The sequence below is a fragment of the Lactuca sativa genome, chromosome 7 (assembly GCF_002870075.4).
Source record: "Lactuca sativa cultivar Salinas chromosome 7, Lsat_Salinas_v11, whole genome shotgun sequence".
In the NCBI taxonomy this organism is placed as follows: domain Eukaryota; kingdom Viridiplantae; phylum Streptophyta; class Magnoliopsida; order Asterales; family Asteraceae; genus Lactuca; species Lactuca sativa.
In genome coordinates this window covers 23,980,856-23,993,751 of record NC_056629.2, presented here as the reverse complement: position 1 = coordinate 23,993,751, position 12,896 = coordinate 23,980,856, and the positions used below count along the sequence as shown (strand labels likewise).

Here is a 12,896-nt window from a genome sequence, read left to right as displayed (position 1 = left end):
TCAGGTCTACGAATTCACTCTCGTACACCTACCATGCCTCAATCCCTATGACTGGATCATGCTTTACAACTTACTGCTGAGAGACGGAAAGAAGTACGAGCCCGTTATTTCTCACCTCAAATTGATGATAGTTTCGTATGTTCAAGAGGTGGGCAAAATGGATGTGGAAATAGTTGATGTATTGCGAAGGAAGCCATCTGTTCTCCCCAAAGAAGCACCAGAAGGGGTCGAAAAGTTGAAGCTTGGGAAAATATACAAGGAAGGATGGCATGTGGTCTTTCAGGCGCGAGAATGAAATGATGCAAACTTTCACAAAGTTTGTTTATTTCTAACTGATAAACACCTGTACACAACTTCTTGCCTAGAGTATATTTTGGACATGGTCAATAAGTTCAAGGGCAACAGCAAGGGAGACAAGAAGTGTTTTTCGGATATGATTCAATGGTAAAAATCAGGTTCGCAATTCTCTACTGAGTATCATTCTGAAAGTCTTTGATGTGCAAAAGCGAACTCTGTCACACCCCGAAACCGATGGAGGAAACGTTCCGGGGCGGAAGACGTCATGTAAAGTATCACAACCAATGTACATAGTAAGCATAGTAAACATAACCATTACATTACATAGGAATATTTACATTTGTTTGAAAGCAAAGTAATACATGTTTTATATATACATCAGTATATCAAAAGTGAAGACGAGACTTCTATACGCTCCATCTTCTCCAAAAGAAAGCGGGTTACCTGTCTAACGTGAACCTGAGAATACAAGCAGTTTTAGAAATATCAGCATAAAGCTGGTGAGTTCATAAGCGGTTTGTTTCTGTGAAAGAAAATGTTCCTTTAAGTTTGCAAAAAGTTGTTTCCCAAGAAAATCCCATATTTTCTTATAAAAGAAGTGTGGTTATCCATTTGTTAAACAGCCTGTTTATGACAAGTCAAGTTAAGTTATCCCAGGAAAACCCCTTATTTTCCTTAAAAGTAGGTGATTGGTTATCGATCCGGAATGAAAAGTACAAGTATCTACCATACTTGCAATGTTAAGTAAAGTTTCCCTGAAAGTTTAGTTATCCTTGGAAAGCACATTAGTTTTAACACGTATATAAAACTAATAAGTAGGTTGTGAACTAATACCTAAGGGTAATACTGATACCCTCTAGTAATCAAAACAGTTATTACTTTGAGGTTAGTTCACTAGGTTCATTATTACTTAAGAGTAAATCTCCATTATCTAAGTTGCGAGTTCCATAACCATACGATAAACTAGATATGGCGCGTAACGGGGCCAATATCATTTATGACTTTTGTCACCCGTAGACCTGTCGGTCCCACTGTAGCTAGCAGCAAGGTGCGGGGTAGTCAGCCCCGTATAGGTCTATACACTCAAGTCACGCTCTCCTTCTAAGAGATTCTGGTTACAGGGGCAGTCCTCCACTCGCGTATCTCTGTGGAGTGTTTCAGAGGACGTGTCTCCAATCTTAAGAATAACAAATTTACAAGTAATAATGCGGAAAATCTTGTTTTATGAATGACATGAAATTCTTTGTGAAATATAAAATATAACATTTTATAATGAGTTTCGCAATTAGTTTGAAAACTAACTCTGCAAGTTAAATGGTTGCTTAATACGGATTTCAGTGCTAAAAGCATATTCAACATGTAACTATAACATACGAAATAATAAGTTTTTAATACAAGTTTCCTTGTACTTTTACTTGTATTCCCCCCCTGAAAACATGAAAAACACGGAAAATGGTGTAGAGGTATGAACTCACCAGACAAGAAATGTGTCGGCTATGATGCTAAGTGTCAGTTTAAGGCTTGAACACGCGCGAGGTTCCTATGTAACATAAGGAGATACATAATTGTATCCAATTAGACTTTGAACTACTAATTAAGTAAGAAAATACACTCCGGGGCACGAAAACACTTTATCTCAAGTGTTAGGAATGATCTGGGTTGCATCTAAGGGTGTGTAGGGCCTAGATAAGGAGTTTACTCTTCAAGAGTAGACCCTTAGGTTGTTTACGGTCCAAACACCATATCCCCATGATTTTACGACCGTAAACTCATGGGTGGTGTGTTCTTGGATGTTTAAAGGTCTTACAATGCACAAGGGAAGGTTCTAAGGTTGCATCAAAGGCTTAGGAAGTGATCGGGACTTGAATTGACCTTGGAAAAAGGGTTTACGGTTCTTGAAGGACCCTTGGGGAGTTTACGGTTGTAAACACATGAGTTTACAGCCGTAAACTCATGTTTGTCCATGATTCATGTGTTTTGGTGGTTGTAGGTTAAGCATACAAAGTTCTAGACCCAAATCTAAGTCATACAAGGTGTTAAGGGCACTTAAACACCCTTGGGAGGTGTTTACGGTTTTGGGAGACCTTCCCAAACCATAAACTCAAGTGTTGCTCATTTGTGCATGGTTTGGTGCATCACATGAAGGAATACAAGGTTCTAGGCACTCATGGAAGCTTTTGGAGGTGTTTAAGGGGCAATTTAACACCTTAAAAGGTGTTCATGGTCTATAAAGGTGTGTTTACGGTCCAAGAATGTTCTTGGGCCGTAAACTCATGTTTACCACCCAAATGACATGATTTTGGTGCTCTAAGCTCGTACATGCAAGTCTTTAAGTCTTAGCTAAACACTAGAAAGGATTTGGAAGGGTTTGGGGGCTTCAAAACCCCTTCATGGGAGTTTACGGTTTTGGGAGGTGTTCCCAAACCGTAAACACAAGTTTTTGAGTGTTTTGAATGATTTAAACATAGATTTGCATGCTTAACAAGTTACACAACAAGTTAGGATAGATCACTTACGATTTTGGAGCTTGAAAGGGGCGTTTTTAGATCAAAACTCGAGTTTTAGAGAGAGAGTAGAGAGAGAAAGTTATGAGGAGGTGGGAAAAAGCTTAAATGAAGTCACTCATCCTTTATATAAGGCTTGAGTTTGTGGCCAAGTGGGAATCCACCCAATACCGACGTTAAACGGGGTTTAAAATTTTACCCGATTAGTTTGTCGTAACCCGAATTAGTTGTAATTAAAACTTTTCCAAATGAATATTGAGGGTGTTTTAACGTGTTTCTAATGTGTTCTGACACTTATGAAGTCAAAATAAAAAGTCCCGATTTAATTAACTTAATCCAAAAGTTAACGGGAAATTTTAATAAAAATAAATTTTATTAACGGAAATGGAATACAGTGACGGAATAAATTTAGAGTTGTCACAAACTCAGCCTTGATGGACTCTCGCCTCAATTGACGCAAAGGGGGAGATTGTTATGAATATTATTTTGCGTCATTGTGTTTGTTTAATAGTTCATTTATGTAAACGGGCTTGGGCTTGTCCACCCGTCATTTATTAGGGTTAGAGTATTTAAGGTGCATGCACCGTGTTTCATAACTTTAGCAATTATTCTTGTAACCCTAATCACGTCTCTACAGTTGCAATTCTTAATCGAGTTCTTCTGAGGCTGTGGCTTATAATCATTAACCATATTTTGAATCATTGTCTTGTTCTTGTTCTTGTTCTTGTTCTTGCTCTTATTTACATTCTGTTTTGAATCTAATTGATCTTTCAAGGATGAATATCCTAACATAAAGTACTAAAGGAATAAAGTCTAAAGTCTAAAACTACAAGTTTAAAATATAATAAATAATATATATGTGGGTCGGTTCGGTTTTCATGGGCGGTTTTATACATCAAAACCGAACCAAACCGTTATTTTTCAGTTTTTGTAAAATTCAAACCTAAAACGTCGATTATTGCTTTGGTTTCGGTTTTTCAGTTTCGGTTATGTCGGGTTTTTTTTTTCGGGTTTTGGTTCGGTTTTTGTTCATCCCTAATAAATTTCAAAAGCATACTTCGAGTCTTCAACTCAGATTTTCGTTCCACCGAAATAAATTATATACTAATTTATAGGACTATAATCAATTTAGTCAACTAAATCAATTCTAAAATCCAAATAATATTATTAAAAAGCTAAATTTACAATCAATCGTTTTCGAATCATATCATAAATCCACCATATCTACTTTTAACTACAATAATTTAAGAATGAGTTAAGTGTGGGAAAACGTCGTAATCAAAAGCTGCCGGCTGCGAATTGATGTCTAAAAAAAAGTTTAAAAGTAAAATAAGATAACATATATAAAAAAGAACATTTATTTCCTTCTTAAAAACACATAGATTCTCGAACTCTTCGAGGCAAACTAAAAATGAAGTTTCTGCTCACTCTTTTTTCTTGTTGTGGCATTTATGAATCCAGGTCTTCATCGGTTTTTAAGGAGAAAAACAATAAAAGTCATAATGTCAGTTTGGTTCGTGAAAAGAAGCTTGGTGGTGGTCGTGGTGGCGGCAATGGTGGTGGTAAAGGTGGTAAAACAGTTGGGAAAAATGGACACTGGCGGCCGTCGCTATGCACGATTTATGAGGAAGATGTGGTCAAGACAAAAAGAATACAAGTGTATGTACCGAGTAATGCACCTTCTGGATACAAGCATGAGTTCGTGTAAGTTATTATGTAGATAAAATTGTATTTTGATTATTTTTTAATTCATCCTCGTATCATACAAAATACTCGTATTATTTTCTAATTCATACTCGCATCATAAAAAACAATTGTATATAAAGGTTGTAAGTTTGTTGAATAAATGATTTTCAAAATATATTTTTGAAAATAATATCATGTGTTCGATGACGGGAAATCTTATTTTTTCTGACTTTTTATTTATCGTTCTTTAGTACATTTATGTCATATAAGGCTTACCAAATTACATATTTTTCTCGTTAATAAAAAACATTGTGTAGTTTTGTAAGATAATCATGATCTTTAACTATTTCATTTTATTTTCAGGTTACAAGGTTCATGGGATATGTTTTCGCCTGTCCCAACATCGTTTTTGTTTTAGATTGTGATTAGCAAAATCAGCCGGTAGATGGAAGCTGTATTCATCAAACTAGTTAAAAACTTATAAAAAATATAGAATTACATAGAACACTAAAAGTTAAAAGCTCCAATAGAAAATATTAAAATGTGTTTTGGATTATGATCTTTTGGTATAAAAGCTTTTCTCTTTTTCCTTTTTTTAGAGTTAAAAGATCTACATTTCTATATGTATTCCTCATTGTATATTTTTTTCCAATAAATTACAATATAAAGAAGGTTTTGTTATTATTGAAAATCTAGAGAGGTGAAGAGACTGGTGTAAAATAGAAACTATAACACTACTAAATTAGAATTTCATCGATCAAATAAATGAAGCATCAAAAAAACACCACCTAAGATAAAACCCGGTCCTAGGGCTAGGGGTCAAATATCCTAAGCCCACTGGGCCGGCCCAATATCACAGATTGAAAAGAAAATTGACCTAACAGATTTATAAACGGAGGTGATAGATGAATCAGCGTAGAAGTGAAACTGTCTAAACGTGCAAACATATTAAAACAAACAAGATGAAGATGAAGATGTGCATGAAATAATTGGCACACTTTTACCCTTTTCAGTAAAAACATCCATCAATCAATCTTTTCCTCGATAAAAAAAAGTGTCAGAAACAAGATTATTGTTTTCCTCTCTCCTCTCCCCTCCCTCCCTTTCTCCAACGTTCATCCCACATATTGGTACTATCACCGAAAACCCACTCACGCTTCATTCAAGTCAACTCTTGACCTTCACGGGCAGCTTCAAGAAACATAATTTTTTCAACACATTCAGTGCCCGTTGATCTGATGAGGCCTAGTTGCGGGCTGCCCGGTCAGCCTAGAAAACGGAATCTGCCCCTGCCCGGGAACCCCTCTCAACCCCACCTTTGGGTCCGAGACCGATTTGGAAAAGGCTTGAGCCAGCTCCACAGCGGAAGCTGCTTTTCCGTAACGTGGCCCCACCGGTGGTGTGGGCTCCACCGGTTTTCGCCAGGTTTCCGGCGATGGTGGCCGCTCCTGTGGCGTCGGCGGTGGTGGTGGTTGTTTTTCGATCTTTCGATTCTCATTTCTCCAGTTGCTTCTTCTCTGAGCATCTGATTTCTCTACATGGTCTCGGGTTTTACTGGCGGTTCTGTGGTGGTCCAGGGGTTCGGGTTTTCCGTTTTGGCGGGACGTGACAGGTGGATTGTCGGCCCTGGTTATTTCCTTTTTTGCCCTGAAAAAAACAACAAAATGACATATGGATTTTATCATTGTGCGGAATACCAATAGCAATGTAACTTCAGTTTCACAACCAATATGGGAATTGTACTTTATTTGTTGTAAAAAATAAATAAATAAGTACAACAAAGAAGTTAAAGTAGATATTTATTTACCTATTAGGAGGAGACTGGATCGTGTCATGGTTAACAGCAACATCATCGACTCCCCTCTCTTTCAAAACCTTACACCACCAACAAAAATGTCAAAAAAAAAAAAAAGTTCATTTATTTTAGGGCAAGATACAAAAAAGCACAACATACTTTCACCATTTTATATCAATTTAGTCGCTTTAACTTATTTCAATTGTGATTAAAGTTTTATACTTTTTGGTTTTTAATGAAAACCCGGATCAATTTTTTCAACAGTTGAAAAAGTATAATTTGTTTATTTGATACTGAAAATAGTTATGCAACTAAATCAATAAAATGATGGAACATACAAATGTTTTTTTTTTGTATTTTGCCCTTTATCTTAACCTTAAAAAACAAACAATCACACAAAGACAGATCAGTCCTTACCAATTCTCGAGGGCGAGCACCACCAAACAAGGAATTTCTGTGACAACAGTAAAAAAATGATAAATACACATCAACTTTGCTTTTTAATGTTGGTTATTGAAACTGTTCATTTTTTCTCCCTTTTACTGTTTGATTCTTTCTACATTTTGAAAAAACTCATCCATACTAAAAAAAAGTTATAGTAGAAAAGAAGATATGTAGCTTGCAGAAGTGTAGAGAACCTTTCCATGATTTGAATCTTAAAGAACAGAAAACAAAATTTTAGAAAATCTTTGAAAGAGACAGTTTACAGTTTACTAACCTTTCTCTATCTGTGTTTCTTTCCATTTGTTCAATAGGTTGTGAACGTGGCTTTAAGTTCACTCTTGGTCTATCAAATCCCTGGTTTCCATCCTCTGTAGCATTTGCATTTCCATAACTCTCATTTCCAGTATCCACCATACCTGCTTCACCCGCCTGTGGGATAGCCTACAAGCAAAACATAATTACCAATTTACCCTCATATAACATCAACACATGAAGGGTCCCCAATTACAATACCTGTTTGTAAGCCACCAAGGGTTCCAAATTCTCGACTGGTTTTGATCTTGGAAGTAACTTCAACTTTGGTCTCTCAGACACCTCTGAAGGCTGCAGATCTTGAACCACATCTGTTCTTGGGACTTCCCGTGGAGCCACTGGCGGCACCACCTCGTTTGTGGTCCAACTCCTGGCGGCTTCCGGTGTGGTGTACATGTTTCCCTTTGTTTGGACTTTAGCTTCAGGCTCAGGGTGTCTAATCACCTCTACATCCACCTGTTTATGTTGGTTAGAAAGCCAGCGACCTGAAGACACCTTCTCCAGTGCACTTGCATGGGCTAACTTGGTGGCGGCATCAGGAGCCGACCAAGAAGCCGCCACTGGCTCGGTGATTCCGGCGACTTTCCTTGGGCCCCACGCGTTTGGTGAGGGGCCGGAGTTTACACCAACATTGGATGATTCGCTAAACCTGGCGGCATAAGAAGCTGAGCTGCCACCAGGGAATTGAGAAACAGGGGTGGTGGCAGGCCGAGTAGGGGCATTTCCAGCCAAGGGGTACTCAAATTTTGGCTCCTGGCGAACCGCCACCCCACCACCACCACCACCGCTGCCGCCACGGATATTTTCATCACTTACGGTTCGTCGTGGAGTAGAGCCGCCATCTAATGGCTTTCTTTCATCTTCATCAAAATTACGCCCAATTTGGACATTGTGAGAGAGGAAGGGGGTTTTATCATCGTATGTTCTCACTGCACCTGCTGAACCTGGACGCAACCTGTGATCTTGTCTTCCCATTGGATTTGTCCATGAAGTATGACGATCAAATCCAGTATGATTCAAAGGCCTCACAGTTCTGGAAGAACAACAGAGTGAAGAAATTGTTAAAAGGAATAACTAAAACCTCACAATGATTTTACTTACAACCAGAAGATCTATAAGTAAGATCAAAAAAGTTGCTCGAAATTGAAGCTGATACAAATTTGTTGATTTTGAGCCGAGGGAGTACATATTACTATTCATAGAAAAAGGAAACTTTTCCCTAGGGTTTCGAGTTTTCGCTAACAGATCTTTCACACACACACAATAAAATAAACAAAACACACAGATTATCGCGCATAAAACATCAGATCTAAATCACGCTCATCCAAAAGAGTAAAAACAAGAACGAGCAGATTTGCTTTCGTATCAACAAATCGGTAATCTTAAATCCAAAAGTTCAAAAAATGAATCGCGGTACTCACACGCCAGGAGCGGAGGGTAGAGGAAGATCAGAAGGGATTGAACCGCCATGGAAGTCTTTGAGAGTCATGGTAGCTTTCTTCTTCGCCATTGTTGTTGCTAATTCTTGGATTTTCGTTCCTCTTTGGGTCTATATACGAATGAATGTATCGAAAGAGGGTATACAAATGGTTGTGTTCCTTAATAATCTCTATGAAACACAGATTTCTCTCTCTAGGGATTCAGAGAGAGGGAGAGAGAGAGAGAGAAAGGGACGTTTGCGTTGGAGTCACGGCTAAATACTTGCGAAGCTACTTGATTTTTCAGGGATAATGGTCATCGAGTCGGCATGGCTTCTTCGCAAAACTACATGTAAATTGTAAAGGGGTGTTTGGACTTTTCATGCCACATTTTTTTCCCCTCACAAACAAGCCGGGTTTTTTTATTGAATAATTTTAGATAAGGATAAAATGCAATAAAATGGAGACATATGAGTTAGACTTAGAGTTAGACTTAGAGTTACAGGTGTAAAAGAGTCGAGTCCGAACTTGATCACGTTTAGCTCGGGCTCGTTTAAGTTATGAGGGCTCAAGCTTGAGCTCAGCTCGATTCGTGTTTTATAGTACGAAGCTTAGCTCAAACTTGTGAAGAATTATACACACTTGGTTCAGGCTCAAGTTCGGCTCGTTTTTTGTCTAATAAGCCTAAAGTAGCTTAAGTTCGGTTCAAACTTGTTTACTAATACCCTAAATCCCTAATTATTTAGGCTCACGAGCTCATTAATTGAAGCTCAAATCGAGCTCATTTAATAAACGAGCCTCATTTTTAGCTCGAGCTTGAGCTTGGGCCCGTTTAATTCGATTTTGAGTCAAGCTTTTAACGAGTTGATCCCAAGTAGCTCAGCTCACTTACACCCCTAGTTAGAGTTCTTGATTTTTATCTCGGTCTTTCGTGTTTTAAGTATGTCTTAGGTGTTGTTTGTTTTTTGTAAAAAATCTCTTCTGACCTCTTATTGTTGCGTGTCGCACAACACTTTTAATCTCGCAATTGTTTGGTTTTTAGAAGTCTTCAGAGTAAAAAACATATGTTCTTATTATGTTTGGCACAGCACTTGTATTGACTCTTCCAACCTCCTCTTCTTCTTTTTTCTTGCTGAAATCTTGATTATATGTCACTGAAATCTTATTTTACATTTTTATTGTTTTTTTTATTCTTGTTGAATTTTTTTTCATTTTTTTATATTAAATAATTATAATTTTTTGATGAAATATCATTATGTTTTGCTAAAATATCTTTATTTTTTTGTTGAAATTTCATTATTTTATGTTGAAATATTATAAATTATTGCTTAAATGTCATACATTATTAAATTTTTGATATTAAAAAACTATTTTCGGTTTAAAAAATCTGTTTATTATAATTTTTTAATATATGCAGCAGCATGCAGATGTTAAAAAAACAAACACTTTTCTTATTACAGTCTTCGGTCGTTTTGTCCACCTCTTCTATTACAGAGGGTTGCAGAGGTGGTCTGTAGACTTCATGAATTTTTGTTTCAAAAAAACAAATAGCACCTTAGTGATGTTAAACCTATAGATATCTACCACTTAGTCTTAAGGGAGAGGATGTCAAAGAGGCATCAGCAATAGTGTGGGCAAAGAATATGTTGTAACATCCCAAAAATACAGACCAAAATTTTCATTTTTTATATAACGATTCATAAAAAAATTTAGAAAAACATCATCAAGTTATTTCATTCCATCAAAGCCAAAGATCATAAGTCTCAAAAGCATATCATAGTATAGTAACAATGTCAGAGTACAATCCCAAGAACATCGTAGTGCGGAAAATAGTGGTGCGATGCGTTGCTACTGTGCCGACTCCTTTCCCTTCGAGAAAGAAGGACCTGAAACAAAAATTGTAACCTGTAAGCACAAAGCTTAGTGAGTTCCCCCATCATACCACATACCATATAACATATATACTGTCTAACTTATCCGAGTACTGGACTACCCCTTCGGTCTTTTTCAACCGGTAACTGCATAGCATATCAGGGTGTTAGCCTACCCCTTCGGTCCTGTCGACCGGTACCTAGCCTAGCATATCAGGGTGTTAGCCTACCCCTTCGGTCCTTTCGACCGGTACCTTGCCTAGCATATCAGGGTGATGGCCTACCCCTTCAGTCATTTCGACCGGTACTCGGGACTATTTCACCCCATACTCTACCACATAGCATCCTAGTGTGTACACATATAATCATATACTGCCTAGCTTATCTGGGTGCTGGCATACCCCTTTCGACCCTATCGACCGGTACTGGGCCTATCCTACCCCTCTTATTACATATCAAATAACATCATAGCATACTGGCACATGATCATAACAGATAGTGACATACCAGATAATTATCACAAAGATAATTATCAACTATAACTCTTACTAGTGGGTCGACCTTGGTGCCTTAAACCCACTTCTACTAGAAGGTAATTCACCTCATAAAGCTGAATGTCGAATATCACTGGAAGGAATCTCTAACAGCTGCTCCAATGACTCCCCGGCTATCATTATCATAACAACACTTAGTCAAAAATCCATAATACTTCTTAGGATAAAATGACCATTTTACCCCTTGGTCTAATTTGGACCATACCCAAGGCCCATTTCCATGTTATCTTTCCCATCCCATTATTAGCCCACTAATGGCCCAATTTTCTAAATTGGGCCCCACTCTTCAAATGGGCCTTTTCACAAGCCCAATAAATCCTTAGTCCAAAATAAATAATCTTGAGTGGCCCAATATGGACCAAAAAGGCCCAATACTCCCAGTTCTAGGCCTAAAAACTTTGCTCCACACTGGGTCACGGGGCCTAACTATCCAGGCCCAGGCTTCTAAGGCCCAAAGGCCCAAGTTCGCCACCCTGCATGCGTACACGTAACGTACTAGGGTGTACGCACGGCGTACCGGTCAGCTTTCTTGGGGCTTCATTTGTGAATTAACCCATTAAGTCCTCTCGTCTAGAATATATATCCAGGTCCTTTAAGGCATCCTAGTCCATAAAGTCACAAACTTTATATGCTTGCATGCATGGTTGGGGTCAAAACATGATTTTTTGTCCTTAACCCAACTTTGTGACCTTCAAACACTTGCATGGTTGTGGCTTAACCATCAAGGTCCGATTTTTATTACTCTAAGTGCTTTTAAGAGCCTAAAAGTATGGATGAGCATCGGAACCGGGTACCCGCTATTGGAACCGGAACCGCCTCGGAACTGCCGGCTTTGGAACCGGAACTGCCTTAAGCGGTTCCGGTTCCTAAAGTTATGGAACTGCCTTAAGCGGTTCCGGTTCCGGTTCTCGTTTTTTCGGAACCGCTACCCGCTGGGTACCCGCCGGAACCGGTTAATATATATATATATATATATATATATATATATATATATATATATATATATATATATATATATATATATATATATATATATATATATATATATATATTATCTCTTATAAATATGTGTGTTACTTAGACCGGTTTAGAATATATATTGGTCCGGTTTTGTCCGTCTTTGGTCCGAATTGACTTAATTTGAATCGAACTAAATTGCGGTTTTATCGACAAAAGTTAACAAAATTAATGTTACCGGGTTACCCGCTCCCGGAACCGGAACCGCTGGTTCCGGGACTGGTTCCAAACATTTAAGAATTGCCTATAGCGGTTCCAGTTCCGGTTCCGGTTCTCGCCAAATGAGGCGGGTACCCGCCTATGCTCATCCCTACCCAAAAGGACAACTCTTATGTTCTGAAACTATCAAGACTCAAACAACATCAACAATGGAGTCCAAAACTGACTTAAAACACCCCAAAATCAAATCTAAACATGTAATGATCAAGTTTGAAGCTTGACACCTCAAATAAGTCAGAAATGGTGCTAATCTTCTGGATCTACAAGCTCCCTTTGAACCCTTGCTCCTTCTTCAAACTTCGTTCTCTTCTAAACACCAAAACAACACTAAAATGATCTCAAGTGGATTCCAAATCACAAGAACACACAAATATGAATTAGGGTTTTTGTGCTGGCTGTCTAACGGTGAGTGGGAGGCTGGACCAAAGGCATAAGGACCTTTATATAGGGATCAAACCCTAAAATTTAGTGTTTTAGAACATGCATAAATATGCTGCACGTACTCCTGGTACGCTTGGCGTACAAGCATGGCTTCCGCGTTCCAGTCTATTGAGTACGCTAAGCGTACATGGCAAGATACGCTCCGCGTACAGTGCTTCCTCATGTGACATCCCCAAAATCACGGCCAGAAAAGACCGATTTTGTTTATGCTTTATAAAAATCAGAGTACTTCATTTTATAAAAATGTTGCGGAATTTGTTCCCAGAAAAACATGGTAAATACGTTATTAAAACATTTTCGAAGAAACGTATTTATTTCATTTTAAAACGTTTGGGATG

The 12,896-nt window shown here is 38.1% G+C and overlaps 2 protein-coding genes across 3 annotated transcripts; one reads left to right on the top strand and one right to left on the bottom strand.

Moving 5' to 3' along the window:
• Nucleotides 1–4,167: 4,167 nt before the first annotated feature.
• Nucleotides 4,168–5,168, top strand: LOC111907068 (uncharacterized). Its single transcript, XM_023902863.3, has 2 exons — nucleotides 4,168–4,505; nucleotides 4,851–5,168. The coding sequence occupies exons 1-2, from the start codon at nucleotides 4,213–4,215 to the stop codon at nucleotides 4,903–4,905; spliced, it is 348 nt and encodes a 115-aa protein (XP_023758631.1). The 5' UTR covers nucleotides 4,168–4,212; the 3' UTR covers nucleotides 4,906–5,168.
• Nucleotides 5,169–5,464: 296 nt separating this feature from the next.
• Nucleotides 5,465–8,772, bottom strand: LOC111907055 (uncharacterized). 2 transcript variants are annotated; one of them, XM_023902854.3, is made up of 6 exons: nucleotides 8,460–8,772; nucleotides 7,240–8,071; nucleotides 7,001–7,155; nucleotides 6,700–6,736; nucleotides 6,295–6,362; nucleotides 5,465–6,134 (listed from the first exon to the last, which is right to left on the bottom strand). In XM_023902854.3, exons 1-6 carry the CDS (start codon nucleotides 8,546–8,548, stop codon nucleotides 5,708–5,710), a joined length of 1,608 nt encoding a protein of 535 aa, XP_023758622.1. In that variant the 5' UTR covers nucleotides 8,549–8,772; the 3' UTR covers nucleotides 5,465–5,707. The 2 variants fall into 2 exon arrangements, with proteins under 2 accessions (XP_023758622.1, XP_023758616.1); XM_023902848.3 differs by having other exon boundaries at nucleotides 7,001–7,167; nucleotides 8,460–8,769.
• Nucleotides 8,773–12,896: the final 4,124 nt, after the last annotated feature.

Coding starts and splice junctions, on each gene's coding strand:
- LOC111907068 (XM_023902863.3), top strand. CDS start 4,213: ATGAAGTTTCTGCTCACTCTTTTTTCTTGTTGTGGCATTTATGAATCC. Junction 4,506..4,850: donor GGATACAAGCATGAGTTCGT/GTAAGTTATTAT, acceptor TTTTATTTTCAG/GTTACAAGGTTCATGGGATA.
- LOC111907055 (XM_023902848.3), bottom strand. CDS start 8,548: ATGGCGAAGAAGAAAGCTACCATGACTCTCAAAGACTTCCATGGCGGT. Junction 8,072..8,459: donor CTACCCTCCGCTCCTGGCGT/GTGAGTACCGCG, acceptor TTGTTCTTCCAG/AACTGTGAGGCCTTTGAATC. Junction 7,168..7,239: donor CCTTGGTGGCTTACAAACAG/GTATTGTAATTG, acceptor TTTTGCTTGTAG/GCTATCCCACAGGCGGGTGA.